The sequence below is a fragment of the Crocodylus porosus genome, unplaced genomic scaffold (genome assembly GCF_001723895.1).
Source record: "Crocodylus porosus isolate Cpor-Errol unplaced genomic scaffold, CroPor_comp1, whole genome shotgun sequence".
Lineage (NCBI taxonomy): Eukaryota > Metazoa > Chordata > Crocodylia > Crocodylidae > Crocodylus > Crocodylus porosus.
In genome coordinates this window covers 9,253,333-9,271,261 of record NW_017728925.1, presented here as the reverse complement: position 1 = coordinate 9,271,261, position 17,929 = coordinate 9,253,333, and the positions used below count along the sequence as shown (strand labels likewise).

At 45.0% G+C, this 17,929-nt stretch overlaps 1 protein-coding gene across 1 annotated transcript in view; it reads right to left on the bottom strand.

Moving 5' to 3' along the window:
- COL27A1 (collagen type XXVII alpha 1 chain) overlaps positions 1 to 17,929 on the bottom strand; it is a 215,874-nt gene that overhangs the window by 115,491 nt on the left and 82,454 nt on the right. The window contains exons 13-15 of the mRNA XM_019540657.1: positions 14,849 to 14,893; positions 8,384 to 8,437; positions 7,895 to 7,939 (exon numbers count right to left, since the gene is read on the bottom strand). Coding sequence (XP_019396202.1) covers positions 7,895 to 7,939; positions 8,384 to 8,437; positions 14,849 to 14,893 — 144 coding nt within the window. The remainder of the gene's footprint in view (positions 1 to 7,894; positions 7,940 to 8,383; positions 8,438 to 14,848; positions 14,894 to 17,929) is intronic.

The following is a 17,929-nucleotide window of genomic DNA, read 5'->3' as shown; positions in this document are numbered from 1 at the left end:
CAGAAAAGGATGAGAAATTACCCTACGGTCACACACAAGATTTGTTCCAAGACCCACCTTGCCTTTGTGATCATTCTGTCAAAGGGCCAAAAAGGGTTGGTGGTGGCGAGTGTGATGGAGATGGCTGGTTTTGCTCTTTGTTTTTTAACCTATCCAACTTTGAGGGCTAGTCATCAAGAAGTGACTTTAAAAAAAATGGAGGTCACAGACTTGCCTACGCTATAGAGGATGTTCTAGGAAGCAGCTAAAGCCTGCGCTCATAAATGGGAGTGAGCCTCTCTTCCATACTGTAGGAAAACCTGTTTATAGGCGAGTGGTAGACATCATGTGGAATGGGAATCCATTTCAGTCAACTCTGAGAGAGGGTTTAGGGAGGCTGTCAAGATTTGCAGGTAGCAAACAAGGCAAATAACTTTCTAAACTCTACTGGGGGGGGCCTCGAGTAAGTCAATACATGTGTTATTACATGTCCTACACCACAGTTTCTTGGCACAAACAGGCAATTCAGCCACCTGCAGTTACATTAGTCAAAGCCAAATTATATTTTAAATGTAGGTTTTTAGAGTTAGGAAATGCCTTCACTGCCTGAAGAAGCATATCAACTCTGAATCCAGATCTTCACGTTATGACTCAGGCTTGTGTCCTTAAAGTTTGGAACAAAATGATAAGAGAAATGAGCAAACTACAATTGAAAAAAAGAAGTGCTGTTGAGATAAGGAAAAGTGCTCCAAGGTCCTGATTCACAGGGCGTTTACACACATGCTTCGGGAGGTGGGGGGTGTGGGAGCTTTAACAAGCGTGGAATGAGCTTTAGTTAAAGCACACCCGCTGCCCTCTTTCAGCATGGGGACAGTGATACAAGTGACGCTGGAGTCTGCTGGAGCGCAGTAATTACAACACTCCAGCAGACTCAATTAATCGAGTCTGCTCTGATGCGTTGCAATTACAGTGCATCAGAGAAGCTTCAATGTATGTGTTTAAGCAGCCTTAGAGTGAGGAGGAACACTTAATCTGAGATTAAGGCAGGAGAGTTTGTTCATCATGTGTGGTGTTGCATATGTTTCATATGGTATCTATACAAAGATATAGCAGCACTTCACAACAACTGCCAAATGGAACAGGGACTGGTTGCTAAACTTGTGCAAGGGTGGGTGTTTAGCTGTAGGGAAGTTAGTTCTCCGAGTGCAGGAATACAGTCTGCTGCTCTGTGAAAAAGACCTAGTGTGCCCTCAGATGCTTTGAGGCTAGCCATTGTGTGTCCCTCTTGCCAAGAGTTTGTGTTTGGCATTACAAGGAGAGTTTGCATTTGAGACCCAATATAAGTATTTAAAGGAGCCAGGAGCTCCAGGACTTCCAACTGGATTGGTTCACTAAATTCTTTCATGCGTGCAAGTAACTAATGACCCCATCATTTTTTTCCCATTGCATGGTTTTCCCATGATCTACAGCTTATTTCATCCAAGGGAAACTGTTGGGTTTGCACAGCAGCTCAACCAATTCCTAGTTGTATGCACAAAAAAAACTAGGCCAGAAGACAGAGGCCAAAAGACTCCACCATCAGTTCAGGAAAAAAGGAATGGCAGTTCATGGGAAAATGGAAAGCACATATTAAGGAATATTGTAGTTGCCAATGCTGGTGTGGAGAAGTGATACTGCTTCTCAAAAAGATTACCCATGGACAGCCCTATTGCATCTATTATTAGTAATAACGGAGATAAGGAGCAGGGGAGGGCTTCCCCACAGAACATAATAATGGACAAGTGATCCTATCTACTGGAAGGGGTTGGGTTGATTTGGCTTATGGGAGAACAGAGGTTGTATGCACTGTTGTTGCCCTCTGAAGGACAAGGTATAGACCCTCGCATGGGATGGGTTTAGGAAGCACTAGCCAACTTTGGCATGTCCTCTGCATACCTGTCCATCTAGTTGCCACAATGCCTCACTGATGATATAATTGCAGCAATATGACTAGAAATTTGTCCTTCCTACCAGTTGAGATCTCTGTTCCCTTAAATCTGTGTCACAATGAAGATATGCACATGTTTGGGATTAAACAGCTTACATCTTGCTGCAATGACTAAATTCCTATGCTGCTTTGCTCCATGGAAAGCTTAGCAATACACATTTTTGGAAACTATCTCAATATGTTGGCACAGATTCCCCACGTCCCTCAAGGGAAAACAAAGATGGCAGTGAAATTTCTGTGACTGTGGTATTCCCACCCAGAACCCTTCTTTCAGACAGATCTCAGCAGTGCAGTCGAGTCTCATGCCTTTATAAAGACGAACATATGACCCAACTCTTGTTCTATTCTAATGCACTCTGCGAGAGCCTGGGGGTGAAGGGAGCTTTCCTCAAGTTTGAAGCATGCCAGAAAGGCATGTGCTTCTACTATAATTGTCTGGGTTAGAAAAATGTAATAACTGATTTCAGCATGACACGGCAGATGTATAACCAAAAATAACTTTAGCTGTCCTTAGAAAGACATTATAAACATCAGCTCCAAGCAGACAGGCCAGACCTGCCATGAATTCTCAGCTTCCCTTTGGAGGTAGAGGGCTCTTGCAGTAGGAATTTCTTGCTTGTTACCACCTAGGGCTGCCATATCTTGCCCTGCTCTGCAGTTCCAGGGCAGCAAACTCCAGCAAGGCATAAGATTCTCCGCACGGACCCACAAGTGGGGCCAAGTACTGAAAGCCATGATGGGAGGTGTTACAATCCCACCCATGCCAGGCAGGATGTGGCATACCCTCAAAACCATAATTCCCTTTCAGACCTTTGCGAGTCAGCAAGAAGTGGCAGATGGAAGGAGTTAGGCCCTTAAAGGCAGCACTCATCTGACTTAAGTTATTAATTATGAAAGGCTAGGGATGACTTGCAGAAAGGAAGAAGCAAGCTTGCCTGCTGCACCATGCCTGCTGATCCAGCATTTCAGTCTTCAGATGGTGCCTAATGTCTGGGATTCTTTTTTTCTTGCAGCCCCATTCAGGACTGGGAGCTTAACTCCTATTCCCAAACGTGTACAATGGATGGTAGTGCCCCCGGAAGAAAGCCAAGCTGGTTATGAAATGGGATATGTACACACAATCTCCCTCTCTCCGCTGCCAGTCCCCCTCCCATAAGTCACAAGGCCATTTTCTAGGAAAGCCTCCTTCTTATTCTTTCACACTTTCACTTGCCAGAGAATCCGCTGGGGTGTTTAGAGAAGAGCTACGCCATGCTGGGACAGGACTGTGGAGTTTGAAATAGAAGACCCTCCTGATGCCTACCCAGGGCAAACATGTTCACCTAAAGTGATGGTTTCTTTCTTATGAGCCTCTGAGCCACTTGCACTATTTATTATCCAGGTTGTAAGACATCTGACTCCATGCATGGCTCATATGCAATATCAACATGAGTAGCACGTGGGCCAAGACTGGTAATTTCGGTAGCCCAATTAGATATCTCATAGAATCATAGAAATACATAGACTACATCTATGTATTCAGAGGTGCCTACTCAAACCTTCTTGGATGTTGGGCCCTGTTAAATTAGGTAAAGACTGGGCATCCCAAATCCTTTTGAAAAGTTTGGTTTCTATTCTAACTGTGTTCTGACTCCAATTCATGAGAACGATTGTAAACAAGATTGTCAGGCTAATATAATACTTGCACTATATCTACTGTGTTTTCTTGTATGAGGGGAAATCAGTTCTTTTAACTCCAAGGTGTGCGTGTGTAAGCACACCAGAGAGGGCAACGCATATCCATCCAACTTGGCAGACCTTACATGAGAGAGTGCATTCTTCTGAGGGACTCTGGACAAATAACACACATGCCTGTTTGGCAGATGAGTAAGGACTGGGAAACATATGCAGTTGTGAAGGGAAAATGCTGTTGTGTCGAAGCTGAACTGTATCACCCAAGTGTGTCAGAGCTCAGTTATGCTCTATCAGAGTTTAGTTTGCTAACTTGGTTTTAGCCATGATACAGATGGGGTCTGCATTCATCAAAGAAGCTCTCAGTAATATTACCCACCATATCCAATGTCAAGGGAAGTGCATTAGTCAGACATTACAAATTGGATCTTTGCAGAGGCAGAGCTAAAGCCAGATTATATTCTGGCTATCTTCCAGGAATGGTGGTAGACAAACTTTCAGACCAAAGATTCAATATGGGAGCCAAAGAAGATTCTTAAAGCTCTGCCCGCTAGGGCAAAGGCGGGGAAAGGAGACCGCAGAGGGGTATGATGAAGCCAAGATCCAGCAGATAGGAAAGAGATTATTAAGGGATCAAAGAATGACCATGTAAAAATTTGGCCCATCAACATAAAATGCAGGACAGAGATGGAAATTACCAGTGAGGTGAGTAAGGGAGAATGCAGAGTAGAATCTGTTTGTATTGAGGTCCTTTCCCCTTGTCCTCCACGCCATTTTAAGTAGAGCATGCAAGGATTCAATAAAAGGGTCAACGAAAGACCTAGGAGGCATCTAATGGAAGAGATGAAAGACAGAAGTAGAGAGAGAATGATTTTAGTATTAACATGCTGGACCGGGGCTTAGGAGATCTGCATTCGATTTCTATCCCTATTTTCTGTGTCACTTTGGGCAGATCTGTCTGTTCCTCAGTCCCCCACATGAACAATGAAGAAAATGAGTCCTTCTTCTTTGAATCTTTTGTTTAGTTAGACTGCAGGCACTTGGGCAAAGACTGACCCCTCTATACATACTAACCACAAGCAACAGTACCCTCTTACTTGATATTATAATACAAATAATAAAAATATAATGAAGCAAGACAGGGAAGATGACAAGTTTCTTGCTCATAGTTCCCTACATTTAACAAAGACAGAACGTACAGTCAGATGAAACAAGTGACTCTGCTAAAGTGGCACAGGAGCAAATGAGTGCCTTCCTGATCACCTGGAAAGAGGATGTCTACATATTATAAAACGGGCCAGCAATCTGCATACAAATGCCAAAATTCAAGCGCTCTAAGACTTGGAAAATACAAGCCCGAACAGAAAGCCTTCCCCCCCAAGGGCAGATCTAGAATTTTGAAAAGCAGGGTGCGGATGGTGAGGTGCATCATCATCTATCAAATGGCACACATTTTTCTCCATTTAAAAGAAACTAGAAACTTTACTAATATGCTATGGGCTTAGGGCTGTATTACTCAGTTTAAGACTGAAGTGAAAACAAACATAACTTGATTGGAATGACCTAAAACGATCCGCAGGGCTGTGAAATATGAGCTCTGTTCCCAGGAGCAGCTAACACATAGCAGAGTTGCAGAACAAAGGCTAGTTGACTGGTGGAACATCAAGGTCATTAAAAAGAAGAAAAGGTCATTAATGTCTGTGAACGAGGAGTTTAGAAGGGGTCAGGTAGATTTTTATAATAAGCCAAGAAGTCAAGTGACTTCCTCAGCATTGCCTGAATAGAGATGCTACTGCCGCTGCCAGGCAGTTGGTTTTAAACTTTGGGTGGGACAAGAATCAAGGGGGGCAGGGTGCAAGTGTGCCAGTGCACCCCCCACCCCCTTGGATCAACCCCTGGGTTTCCCCAACTTACTGTACACTGATAAGTCTGGTAGATATTCATGCAAGGGAGTGCAGCAGATTTTGTGGTCTGACCTTTTGGATAAAGGGGTTTATACCTGAAAGTCAAAAGTGCCTGCATACACCTGAGCGAATAAGAATAAGGCTGTCAGTCTCACTCGGTTTTACTGCCTTGGCCCTGTGTTTCCCAGCACTTTGGCTGTGCAATTCCCAAAAAAGATGCACCTATGCTGTTTGGAAGCCCCCTCTGTGTGTGATAGCACCCCTGGTTATTCAAGTGCTAACTCAGCACTTTATGGATGGAGGAAGTCTGACCTAGATAGGTTGTCATTCTTCGATAGGGAAAAAATTATAATGAAAGTCAGGCCGTGAACATGTCCTGGCAGAGGAGGGTGCAGTAGGAGAGGTAGCCAGAGGCACAAGAGGAAAGTCCATGCTCTTCTGATCCTTCCTCAGAGGCAGGAGAGATGCTGGAAGTAGGATGGGAGTTAAACTATCTATGGAAAATAATTCAGCAGCAGGCTGATTTTGGGAGGAAGGACAGTTCAGTGGTAAGAACAGTAGCATGCCCTTTGGGAGACTCAGATGCAGCACTGTAAAGCCTTCCTAATTCACAGGAGTGGTGTGAGGAAAACTGCATCAAGGTAACCGATGAGTGACTGTGGTAACAGGGGCCATAAAAATATCTGAGAGAGACACGATGGTTTTTATAAAACAGGGATCGAAATATTGCCTGCATGGCTAAAGACTTAACTCCTCCAATCCTGACCAGTCCTTAACATCTACAGCCAAATCTTTCAGGATAGACGGGAGAGTCTGTGGCCACTGGAGTCCTGACCCAGAACTGAAGTGATCTGCAATTCTCTCTTGAAAGAAATTCATCCTTTTGGCCAAAAACACCCTCTCACCTCAATCCCACCCCAGGTAGAAAGGTGACCGAACAGAAATTAAATCTGGGGATGTGGGAACACTGGCCCTGAACTGCTAGCACTATGTGAATATGGGAGTAGTTGCTCCTCAACACTGCTTCCCTACCCCCAGTTCAACTATTCATTAGAAACAGCTGCAAGTGAACAATGAGGCAACACAATAAAATTAATGCCCTCTTTTCTCTACCCTCTATGCAATCCTCATCACAAAATCAAGTACTCTTGATCTTGTTTCCCTTTTCTTAGGAGGATTAAATCCTACAGTGCATCCTACAGGAGCAGGTTGCATGTGAGAGTTAGACTCATCCAGACCTAGAACTGCAGGGGTTCAGCTCAAAGTGTGTTTCTAAACCAATTTACTGGACCACTGCAACCACCGGTCCTCTAATTTCTTTTTAAAAGCAGCCCATATCACTTAGCTTGCTGATAAGATGAACTGCCTGGAGACAAGTTGACATAAGCCACTTTTGAGCAGACATACATAAGTGTTGGCACAAACTTTTGCAAAAACTTCATTAAGTGAGTTTTCCCTGGGGCTCCAAATGTTATGTCTAATCCTGCTTCTGCACTGAATGGAAAGGTCTTGCCTTTTAATCACCTTCTTCACTATAAGAAGAATATTGCTTGGATGTCTATCTCGTGTCAGGTGATACCCTTCAACATGTCCTGAAACATGAGAATGGTAATTTCACTGATAAAGCCTTCATCCCACTACAATCCGCCATGGGAAGAGCCACACCAACAAAACCGTATCAGCAAGTGATATACTCAGTAAAAACCCAAATGCAAACATCATCACCATAAAAACAGAGAAGCCCAAGAGAGGAGTGGTCAGTAATTAGCACAGTTGGTTTATCTAAAAGGGAAATTTATATTTAGTGAGCTTCTCTGCTTCTGGCTTTAGAAATGCAGCCGAGCTGAGGCAGAGACTCTGAGGGAAGTAAATGTTCACGTGCAAGAGGCTGCTCATAGCTAGAATTTGGGTCCTCAGAGGCTGGTGCCAGGTTCACATACATATTGGGACAGGGCTCAAGGTTAGGGTCTTGAATCCCTCCAGTTCTTTCTCAAATTAAGTAGAGCAGATTAAGATCCATACTGATCTCAAACTTCCACCCTAAGAACTGTGCCTGTTTGCTGCCAGGAAAAGGGTAAAACCATATGCACTGCAGGAATGTACCCTTCCCATTTTGTAATCAGGCAAGAGGCCTTCTGACAAGGTGGAGGGCTGATACCTTATTTAAAAAGAATGAGAAATCAAAGAGAAGAGGGGAGTCAAAAAGGCCTTAAGAGTATAGGATCTGGGGAGAGAACCAGAGCAGAAGGGAGAACGGGGCCCAGAACATGGTACAGAATAAAGAAACAGGAGCTAGAAATGGGATTTCACATGCAGAATAAAACACAGTGCAATAAGGGAGTATTCAGATCACCTTATCACCTTTCAGTCCGTGTTCTCCAGGGTTTCCTATCACTCCCTGAAAAAGACAAAGCAAAGAATGAGCCCAAGCACTGCAACCATATCTACTTGGAAGACTCGCATCGTGTCTAGGTCATTCATACAGCTAATGAGGCTGTGGACCAAAATCCATGGTATCCATAGCCATCCAGCACAGGTCACAGGCTGAATACCAGGCCTTTTTCAAAGCAGCCTCTGAGCTGCACTCTCAGTTTAGGTTAACTACCAAATAACCTGTGGTCTGAAGCTGCACGGGGAAAATGTTCCTTGCATACCCCAATAATTCATACCTGACATAATAATTCAGAGTGACATTATGTCTATCAATCCTTTACCTGGGTCAGTGGATAACCACTACTGCTGCCCATCCTGCTCTTTGTAAGGATGCCCACTTTCATCCAAAAAACAAACAGAACAATCTTCAGTCCAGACAAGAGAGCACTAGGTTAAGTTACTCTCTTACCTTTAGTCCTTTTGGTCCTGGAAAGCCTATTGGTCCAATAATGCCCATATCACCCTAGTAAGAAAAAGAAAATAAACCAAATTCAATATGTGTATGGTCAACAGATACCCTTGTGTGGTATGAAAATCCTCCTACCAGAATCCTTCATCCACTCCTTTTAAGGTTAAGTTTTGCCATTGATTTGAATGGAAACAAGATCCTGATACTAGTCAAGAGAATGATATGGTGGAGATGACTACTAACTAGAGACACACCACATATGTATTTTACAAACAGACGAATGAAAAGAACAGCCTAACTTGTGTCATGGCTTTTCACCTAATAGGAAGGAACCCAAAACACTTTGTAACCGAGACTTCAGTTCTTGACTGCAATCACTTCACCCACCACTGATGTTCAGTCCCTTCGGCGGCCAGCTGTGCCGACTCTTCAGACAGGTCTTGTTCCCATGGAGCTCTATGAGCGTCTGTGCAACTGAGGCCAGGTGCTAGTATACGAAGTGATAGCACTTGCATCCACTTGAAGCTTACACAGGGAAACAAAGCCCAGCTTTCCAAACTGAATATAGGATTAAAACCAGAGTAACCCACAGTGAAAAAGTTCTGCCCAGAGAAGGCCTAAAATACAGCTCGCAGAGACTGGTGGGTGGTTGGAGGGGAAGGAGGGGTGGATTAAATATGACGCTAACTATGTGAAGTTAACAAAGCTATGGATAAAATTCTATTAATTAATTAATACAATTCTATTAATTAATAAATCCACATTCAGGTCTAAGGATCAAATTTAGACCTGGTGTAAGGAGGGTGGAATGCCAGTTTGACTCAATTCCCTCCCGAACAATCTCCTGTAGAGACAGTGTACGTTACGCTTGTTTTAATACTAAAAAGTACTTCCAGGGCAGTCACAGATGGATCCTCTTTTGCGGAGAAAAATCTTTGCTACTGAAATTCTAGGTGTTTTAACTGAGTCCCAGCTCTGGCACATCCTCCAAGCTAGCAGGAGAGTGAATGCTGCAATTCACCCCACAAGATTTCCACATGCAGGACCATCTCTTACCACGCGTGGAACAGCGTATGCCAATATGCAGTGTACAGGAAGGTACTTTCAATGAAAGATGCTGCTCATGGGGAAAGGGAAACAATGGATAGCTCCTTCTGAGTTTGGAAGTGATCTCCCAGTTCCTGCCAAAAACAGCATCCAGTTCCCAATATTTTATGCCTGAGCCCTAATTTCGGGACACCACTGTATCTGAAGCTCTAGTGGTCCCACAGGTGTGGAAACAATCTAACTAAATAACATCTTTTTTAAGTGAGTCTCTGATTGACTATGGTGTCATTTTAATGAGGAGCTTTCAGCATTTCATGAACGACTTCGACTGAAATAGAGAAATGGGTGGGTTAGTTGAGAACTTTCATTTCCTCCTCTTTTCTATTGAGCTGGGACGTCTAGTGCTAGTATAAAGGCAGAGCTCGGGGCTGCGGTTTTCTACTCTATTATTTCAAGGTTTATTTGGAACTTATGAGTGCTATGTTTGGGTTTAAAGATCTCAATATGAGATACCAAACATTGTGAAGTATCTTTTATAAGCCGTTCAGGAAACCAAGATTTAATTACTTGGGAAGGTCTGGGCACAGAGGTATAGTTCAATGGCTCTTTTAAATGAGTTATGTTCACGTTCAGCTAGAAATGATCCTGAAGGTCTGGATTTGATGTTGCATTTGATAAGTTCTCCCATTCATTCTCCTTAACTTTTGAACACTGATGGGATTTCCTCTTCTATTGTCTATAAAACTAACCTGTTATAAGAGTCACCTGAAATAAGAGCTCTATAATGCACATTTATTCACAGTCTTGCCCTGGCACCTACTGAACGTACCAGCTCCAGGCTGTTTGCTGAATTTTATATGTGCTCTCTACAGAGGACTGACTTGTGAGCTATATCAATGCCAATACCCCACAAAGCTATCTTTCACCTCTGGTTACATAAAAGTATTTTGCGAATTCAGAAGGTGAGCTGAAAGCTCCCTCAGATGCACAGCTCTTTTATCCCACGGTGTCTGTCTCCCCTGGCACGAAGAAGGAGCAGAACTTTGCTGCTTCCTTAGAAGGTGTTGACGGCAACTTTTTCAGCACTTGTCCGAGTTGATTTGTTTTTACAGAAGCCGCTCCTTTCCACAAAGAGACTTAACACAATATTTTAGTCTTCAAGAACTTATTTTTCTTCTTCAAAGGCACCTTTAAGCATCTGTTTAAAAGAAGAGTGAAACAAGGATGGATCCAACCTAGAAAGCAACACTCCAAGACTCCGGAGCACTTTCTGGTTCATATTTCTAACACCTGTGGACAGGAGGAGGGGCGAGGAGATGGGGAGAGGATGACACTATGGGTATAAGTAGCCGAAGACAGCCTGGAAATTCTGCTGCAGTGAGGACTTTTCCCCACAACGCATGAATGTGTCAGGTCTGTGAATAAAACCTGTAGCTAGGAAGGACACTAGAGTTCACGGGGTGTACAAGCTATATACATATAAAAAAGAAACCCTTCACAGAACGGTATTGAAATAGGCTTCTGATGGCTTTGCCCCCATGAAGGGAGCCAGTGATACAGTGTACCGAACACTCCTGTAATGTGCAAATAAACAGGGAAGCCTTTGCTGAAGGAATATTTCTATAACAGGAGGTCACGTGGCTGCAGACGCACCATGAGAGCTGAGCTGTGGCTGTAGTAGAACAGATCCCCTTTTCATCCCATCCAGCATAAAGACTTCTTGTAGGAAAGCGTTTGCTTAAAGCTTGCCCACCCAGTTAATTATGAAGGCAAGAGGCTCCAGTTACATCTAATTCTGTTCTTTCGCCCTTTAACAGTAAATTAAACACCTGCAGTGAGCTCGGAAACTGTTTGAAAACCAAGGCATTTATGGCTGGGAGGGAAGGAAGCCATCCAATGGGGTTCGGCAAGGAGCATGTGGGATCCCAAACACCAAACACAACACTTTATCATGCACTGTCATCCAATCCATTTGTGGGATCTGCTCTGCTCTCTGTGCCTAGGCAACCTGCTCTAGGAAACGAGGCCTCTTTCCACCTGGTGGGAAGAAAAAGGAGGAGGTCTGCCATCTTCTGCTTCCTTCCCATGTACCTGTTTTAGAAGAAGGAAGGTTAAGTGTAGGCATATATTAAAGGGAGAGGAAAGCAGGTGGTCTTTCCTAGATCAGGCTCACTTGAGGTTTCTCAGAATCCAGTACTTTTCCAAAACCAAGATTACTTAATGGTATTATCCACCAAAGCCAGCTCAGGGTCCCTTACACAAGCTAGGCAGGGAAAGACTTTGCTTCTTCCTGGGCAAGCTATGTGAGATCAAGGGAGCAGCCTCTGCCTATAGCAAGGTGCATAAGAGAAGGCACTTCTTTCTTAGAGACCCCATTTCCCAGAGCCTCCTTAGGTTTCTGAGCGGAAGCCATCTTCATGGCTGGTAGTAGAGCCACTAACTCACACTTGTAGTGCAAATATATTGACATGTCTAATGCAAATGAACCAGATCTGCCCTCGAGTGGCTCACTCTTACTGGGGCTCTGGAGCCTTAAGAAGGAATGGCGCACAAATTGCAAGGAAGAAGTGAATTGTGAGGACTCTCAGTGACGGAGAATTGCTGTGTTGCCCTACCCCCTGCCAGGTTATTCTTCTGTAAAAGTTCACTGTGTTTTTTGGGCCATAATGTTATTGCCAGTGGGGCTGTATTGGAGACACAAGGGATGAATGGTGACCGCTAGGAACCAGCCATGAATGAAATTCAGGTTGGAAATAAAGTCTCTTTGGTGGATTCTGGTAGGTCTAATTTTTGAGCTGTGGCTCGTGGCCACATCGCTGTGAATTCAAATAATTCTGCGTGTGGCTTCATTACCAGGCTGGGGCCTTCTTCATACAGCCTCCAGGTGGATGAAGACAATCATATAGTGCTCTGGGCTCACTGATTCAGTCTGTATGCTGTGGACTAGATCCTTCTTCCTTTTCATTTGGAGGTTAATGCAATTTGGAGAGATTTCTTGGTGTATCCTTCAATGGGGATCCTGGTTGTGATTGTTAGGTGGCCAAAGATCATGTAGCTGGAGTCCAGCAAGTGATAGCATTTCCTAAAGATGCTCAGAGATACACAAAGGTACAGACACAGAAATCAGAGAGAAAAGTGTTTCCTTCTTTACCAGCACTGCAGAACCTGTCATGGGAAGGGAAATTGCATGTGGAAAAAATAGCAAACTTTAAAAATATAAGCATAAAAATGGGTCTTTGGGAAGAAGAGATGCCATTCATCAAGGTGTTGGTCTTGAAGTAGATTGCCCCTAAGAAATAATTCACTCTCCCCTGCTCCAGAATTGGACAGGCAGTCCCTACAGATGCCTTAGTACTGAAACAGGTAGAGGTATGGAAGAGAAAAGTGGTTCTAACACTTTCATCGTCTTAAATCAGAAGCCTCAAAAGAAAAAATCGGAAAGTAAGGAGGAAAGCAAAATGAAAGGCTGCAAACTTAGCAGGTGATCTCCCCAAGCCGGTGTTTGAAAGAAGCTGCTTTCTTCTTTGGAAGCAAAGCCAATGCAATGGCTCCCAGCTGGATGCAGGATGCTGGGACAGACGCTTTGCCTGAAAAATGTGAAGGCTTCGAGTTGAAGATGGAACAACATGAGCAGCAATGAAAGAACCTCTGCTTTGGTCCTTACTCAGCTGGAACTCAGGGAAATTCTGATGTTGCTGAGGATAGTAAGATGGAGGTATCAGAACCGGTTCTTCAATCAGATAGAGATGCTGTATGTACAGCAGTGAATTTAGCATCTAGTCTCTGTCACTTGCAGTTTGATCTTCGAGTCAACAAAGGTCATAACTGGGCTTTAGGGACATTGAGGCCTTGCCTACACTGAGCACAGAATTTGCTGTCATCTTTGTTGCTGTCTTGGACATGGAATAGTCTGCAAAACTGCCAAGGGGAGACTACTTCTGGTGATTCTTAGCTCCTTTTTATCACCTCTGGAAGCAGGAATGGGGTCCTTTTGAAACCCTAGTCATATCACATTTTTAAATAAAAAAAACTTGACTGACTGAGTGATGGTATCCGTGATAACATAAAGGGAAACTAAATAGAAGGTTGCAGGTCTCTTCTGAAGAGGAAGGCATGTGTTGGAGCTCAGATCCATATGATCCTAGGCTTGGGCCCTTAAGTGAATGAGGAATCGGAGTGTAAACCTGGGGATACATGGCCATGTCCAATCCTGGCACATGCTTTACAGTTAAAACATGGTTGAAGCTCTTTCCTTTGATCTGTCTGAGAACTTCAGGAAAACTTTTTGGTTTATGGTTAAATACGTTAAAGGAGAAGGGGCTCAGTTCCTGGTTCTGTCAGGCTCCCCGTGTGACTTTGGCTAGTCATTCACTCTCGAGTTGCCTTGGTTCCTGTCTGTAAAATGGGCATAAATTATCTCTCTCTCTTTCTCTCTCTCTTTGACTCTTAGGGGCAGGGTATCTCTACCACCACAGGGCCCCAATTCCTGCCTAGCACCACAAGACCCCAGTTTCAACTGAAGCATCCAGGCACTACTGCAATACACAAGAGAATTCTTAGCTGCCTGTGGCATGGAAGTTTACAGTTTGCTAGACATTATGAGGAGGCAATTCTGAACAAAAGTCATCTTAATAACAGTAGAACCTGATGCTTCTTATCCATCCAAAGCAAAGGGCTGGAAATAAGTACTGAGCCCTAAAAAATAGGGGACGTGCTACTTCAGGACCAGAGGGAGCTCATAGGCCATTAATTTACCCAAAGCACAGGTCCTTATGAGAAAAGTACTACTCCTTCCTGGGTCGATGAAGACATATCAGAAGGCAGAATTGGACTGGATGTTTATCATCATTATTCTTACTCATGCTTTACCATCTTCAGTATCTTTCTTATTAGTGGCAATTTGGGAGTGGGGGTTGTTCAATTCCTACCTATCAAAACGGTAGGATATTCTTTAGTGCAAAATGTCACTATTCAAGAACAGCGTGCCTTCCATCAAACTGTCTCGTTTGCTGGTCAAAGGGTCTGTTTTAAAGATGAAAACGGATTCTGGCCTGGAATAAAGACACTGTCCCATCTTTACAAAATACATTGGCTAGTAATAATGAAAGGGCAAGCTACCTGGAAATGGGACGTGGGGCTGATTTCCAAAACCGACCCTTCTGCCTAAAAAGGGCGCACTCAGGAATTACATTACGTTCGCCCTGCTCCTTCCTGCCCCAGCACCTCCGCTTCCCCTCCCTCAACGGCGTCATACTTCTGCTCTGCCTTCACCCATAAACAGAAGTGCTGTATCCCCTGCAATGCCCAAGGAAGGAGGGGAAACCCCCCCCAACTCTACAGCAAATCTGTGCGTGGTTACTGTGCCCTGAAAGGGTTAAAGCCCGCAGAAGCCAAAGTCCCATTTGTTTTCGTACTTACAATGAGTCCAAGGACTCCAGGAGGGCCCGGGGCTCCCAATTCTCCCTAAAAGGAAAGACAGACCCACATGGTTACAGACTCTTTGTAGACAAACAGAGGCTGAAAAGTGGCTCAGTGTTTCAAGGACTTGAGGGAAGGGAAAAGATCAGCCCCCTCCTTCCGTCACCCCCCACCCCCTTCCAATAGCCTAAGCAATCTCGAGCTTCCATCTTCAGAAAGCACGTTAATGAAGGAGGGCAGCCTTTGCAGACAGAAGGCTACTTGTTGTTCTGCTGCCGTCCCCACGGTTATGTGCAAGCCCGGCTTCCCCTCCCAGGAGCAGGCAGGATAAAAGAAGCATTTCACTGCGTGCGTGCGAGCGTGCGTGTACGTGTGTGAGTGCGCGCGCGTCCGTGCGCACACGCACGCTCATGAAGGGGGAGGGGGAAGCAAAGAGAAGGCATGGGGAGTGTGTGTGTCAGGTGAGAGCAAGGGGAGAAAGACAGGATGAGGGCGAAGCAGGAATGGAGAGAGCGAGGAAAGGACGAAGCAGGGCAGGGCTGGATAGGGATGGAAATGAAAACAGCTGCGTTAATCCCGGGACAGCGCAGACCCCGAGGAGGGTGAATGCCTGGGAAACGGGTAAAAGGGAGGCGGTACGGCGCGGTGGGGCTGAAGAGCAGGAAATCCAAGTTCCAGCCACGGCTCTGCTCCCAGACTCCTGCCTGCCTTGGGTGAATCGCATCTTTTTGCAGCTCCACTTCCTCTCTGTCAAGCAGGCAATGAAAGCTGTCATTGAAGAAGCCGCTCAGATGAACATGACTTCCATGAAGTGGTGGGGCCTTGGGGAGGAGTGGGGATGGTAGTCGGGACTTCTGGGAGCACTGCAGAGCTGCCCTGGGACTGGAGGAGATGGTTACTGGTAAGAGCAGTCCCTCTGCACGCAGAGGCAGGAGCTGCAGAGCTGCCCTGGGACTGGCGATGCTTCTGGTTGTTCATGGGAGTCACCTCTGCTGGCTGGTGCAGAGGACAGAGCTGGGCCAGGGCACGGCCTCTTGACACAGTCAGAAAAAGAGAGTGGTTTATTGGACCCTGCAACCTCCTCACGCTGGGCCTGATTTACGCCATACCATCTTGCAAACCATTCATTTTCAAATGGAAAACCAGCCTTATTTCTGCACTGGCAACTTCTCCACAGAGAGGCTGCTCAGGCACCTGGATCATGTCAGCAGGGATCTCTCTGCAGGGATCCTGCTGTCACTGCCCAGTCATTTGAACTGATGTGGTGAAAAGCAGCTCTTATTACTGGCTAGGCATGAATTCTGTCAGATTCATCCAATTCTCAAAGAGCAAATAACGGGCGATAAATATAGATGAAAACATCAGTGTAAGAAAGAGAAGCTATTATCCCTAGTGTACCCCAAAGGCACACCCCAGGGTGCTGCTGTTATTGAAGTTACAGCTGATTGCCAATAACCAGCTTGGTGTCACTGCACCCAGTGGACAGGGATGTTTACTCTGCCTTCTACTTTTCAGCAACTACTGTGAATGCCCCTCATGCAGGTGGTTTTGGAAAGAGCCTGCTCCTCTTCATGGCCTTTCAATAACAGCGTGGCCCTGACCATTTATAAAGACAGACTGCCACCTGAGATTTGTGGTTAGGAGCTCAGGTCATGGGGGTTTATTTTCCAGCTCCACCAAAGGTGCATTCAAGGCACCCTCAGGAGCCTTCTGGTATGTTCAGACATGCCCTAGACTAAAGCCCCACAAAGTCATCTGTATCTCCAGGTGCCTAAATACCTTTGCAGTTTCACTCTACGTGAAACACAATAAGCCACCTATATCCTTCCATGCCTCAGTTCTCCATCTGAAAATTAGGATAGCTATGCCTCCTGGTTGCCTGAACTATTCCAGCTGTGAGCTCTTCGGGGCAAGGACGGTCTGAAAGGGTGATGTTGCTTGGACTGTCAGGACCTCTGGGTTCACTTGGACTGTTGGGACCTCTTAGAGTTACTACATGTTAGGATATAACTGTTGCCTGAAAAGGAACAACTTTGCAACACCACGAGGGCACTTAACACACGCTAAACTGCTGAATGCATGTCTGCTCACGTTTTAACCGCACTTAGTGTTAAGTTGAATGCGTGACACCACCTTTACTTTGCCCCCGTACAGAGTTAGCATAATGTCCCATCTCGTTTGAGGCCTCTAGAGGCTACAGTAGTACAAATGACATGCTCTTTCCACATAATCTGTGTTGGATTGGACATACTTTACCTTGTTCTATATTGGCTGGGTAATTTGGCTACTTTCTTTGACTGCCTTTTGCTGTGTGCCTGGTAGATCCCATTTACATAGGGCTCTTTTATGTGGAAGTTAAGTGAAAACCCTATGTGATTTCTAATGCACAGCTCAGTACCAACAGCCTTTGTGCTGACAGGGAGCTTGTTTGGTGAATTAGTGATTTTTCTGAAGGCCCCGGTGTGACTTAGAAATGGAGCGAAGGAATATCATGTGCATGCACACAAAACGGTTTCATAGCCTCAATCTCGACCCCCACCATTGATTTTTATGGCCAGGTCTATTCCTACATACTTTGGACATCTGCCAAGCCATTGTTCTCTCAAGTGGGATTCAGGATGGTAAGAGCTACTGGCATAAGGTCTGCCTTAAAAACATTCAGTTCTGGCCCCTCTCTGCTTGGTTTAGCAAGGAGGGAAAAACATGTTTGATATTCTCCAGCAGACGGACTGGATAATATCCTTGTTCCTTTGAATACCCGATGACTTCTATGGACTCTGCTGTTGGCAGGGGGTTGGGTTATACATTTTTTCTCCTGGTCTATTGAGTTGTTGGTGTGACGGGCTGGATTTCCGAGTGAGCGGTGGTGAGACTGCCTCAGGAGAAGGGGCACTGCAGTATCAGTGGACAGCACGAACCCAATGGTTGTCAAAATGTAGCATAAGATTTTTCTCGTGGGGAAGGGAGAGAGTGCATTGTGTGGGATGGGAAGGAAGGGTTAGTCATCCAGGCCAAATGGGGATCGGCTGTCGTTAGCTGCAATCTGGCTGCAGTGGCAAAGGATGCAACAGAATCGAGGCT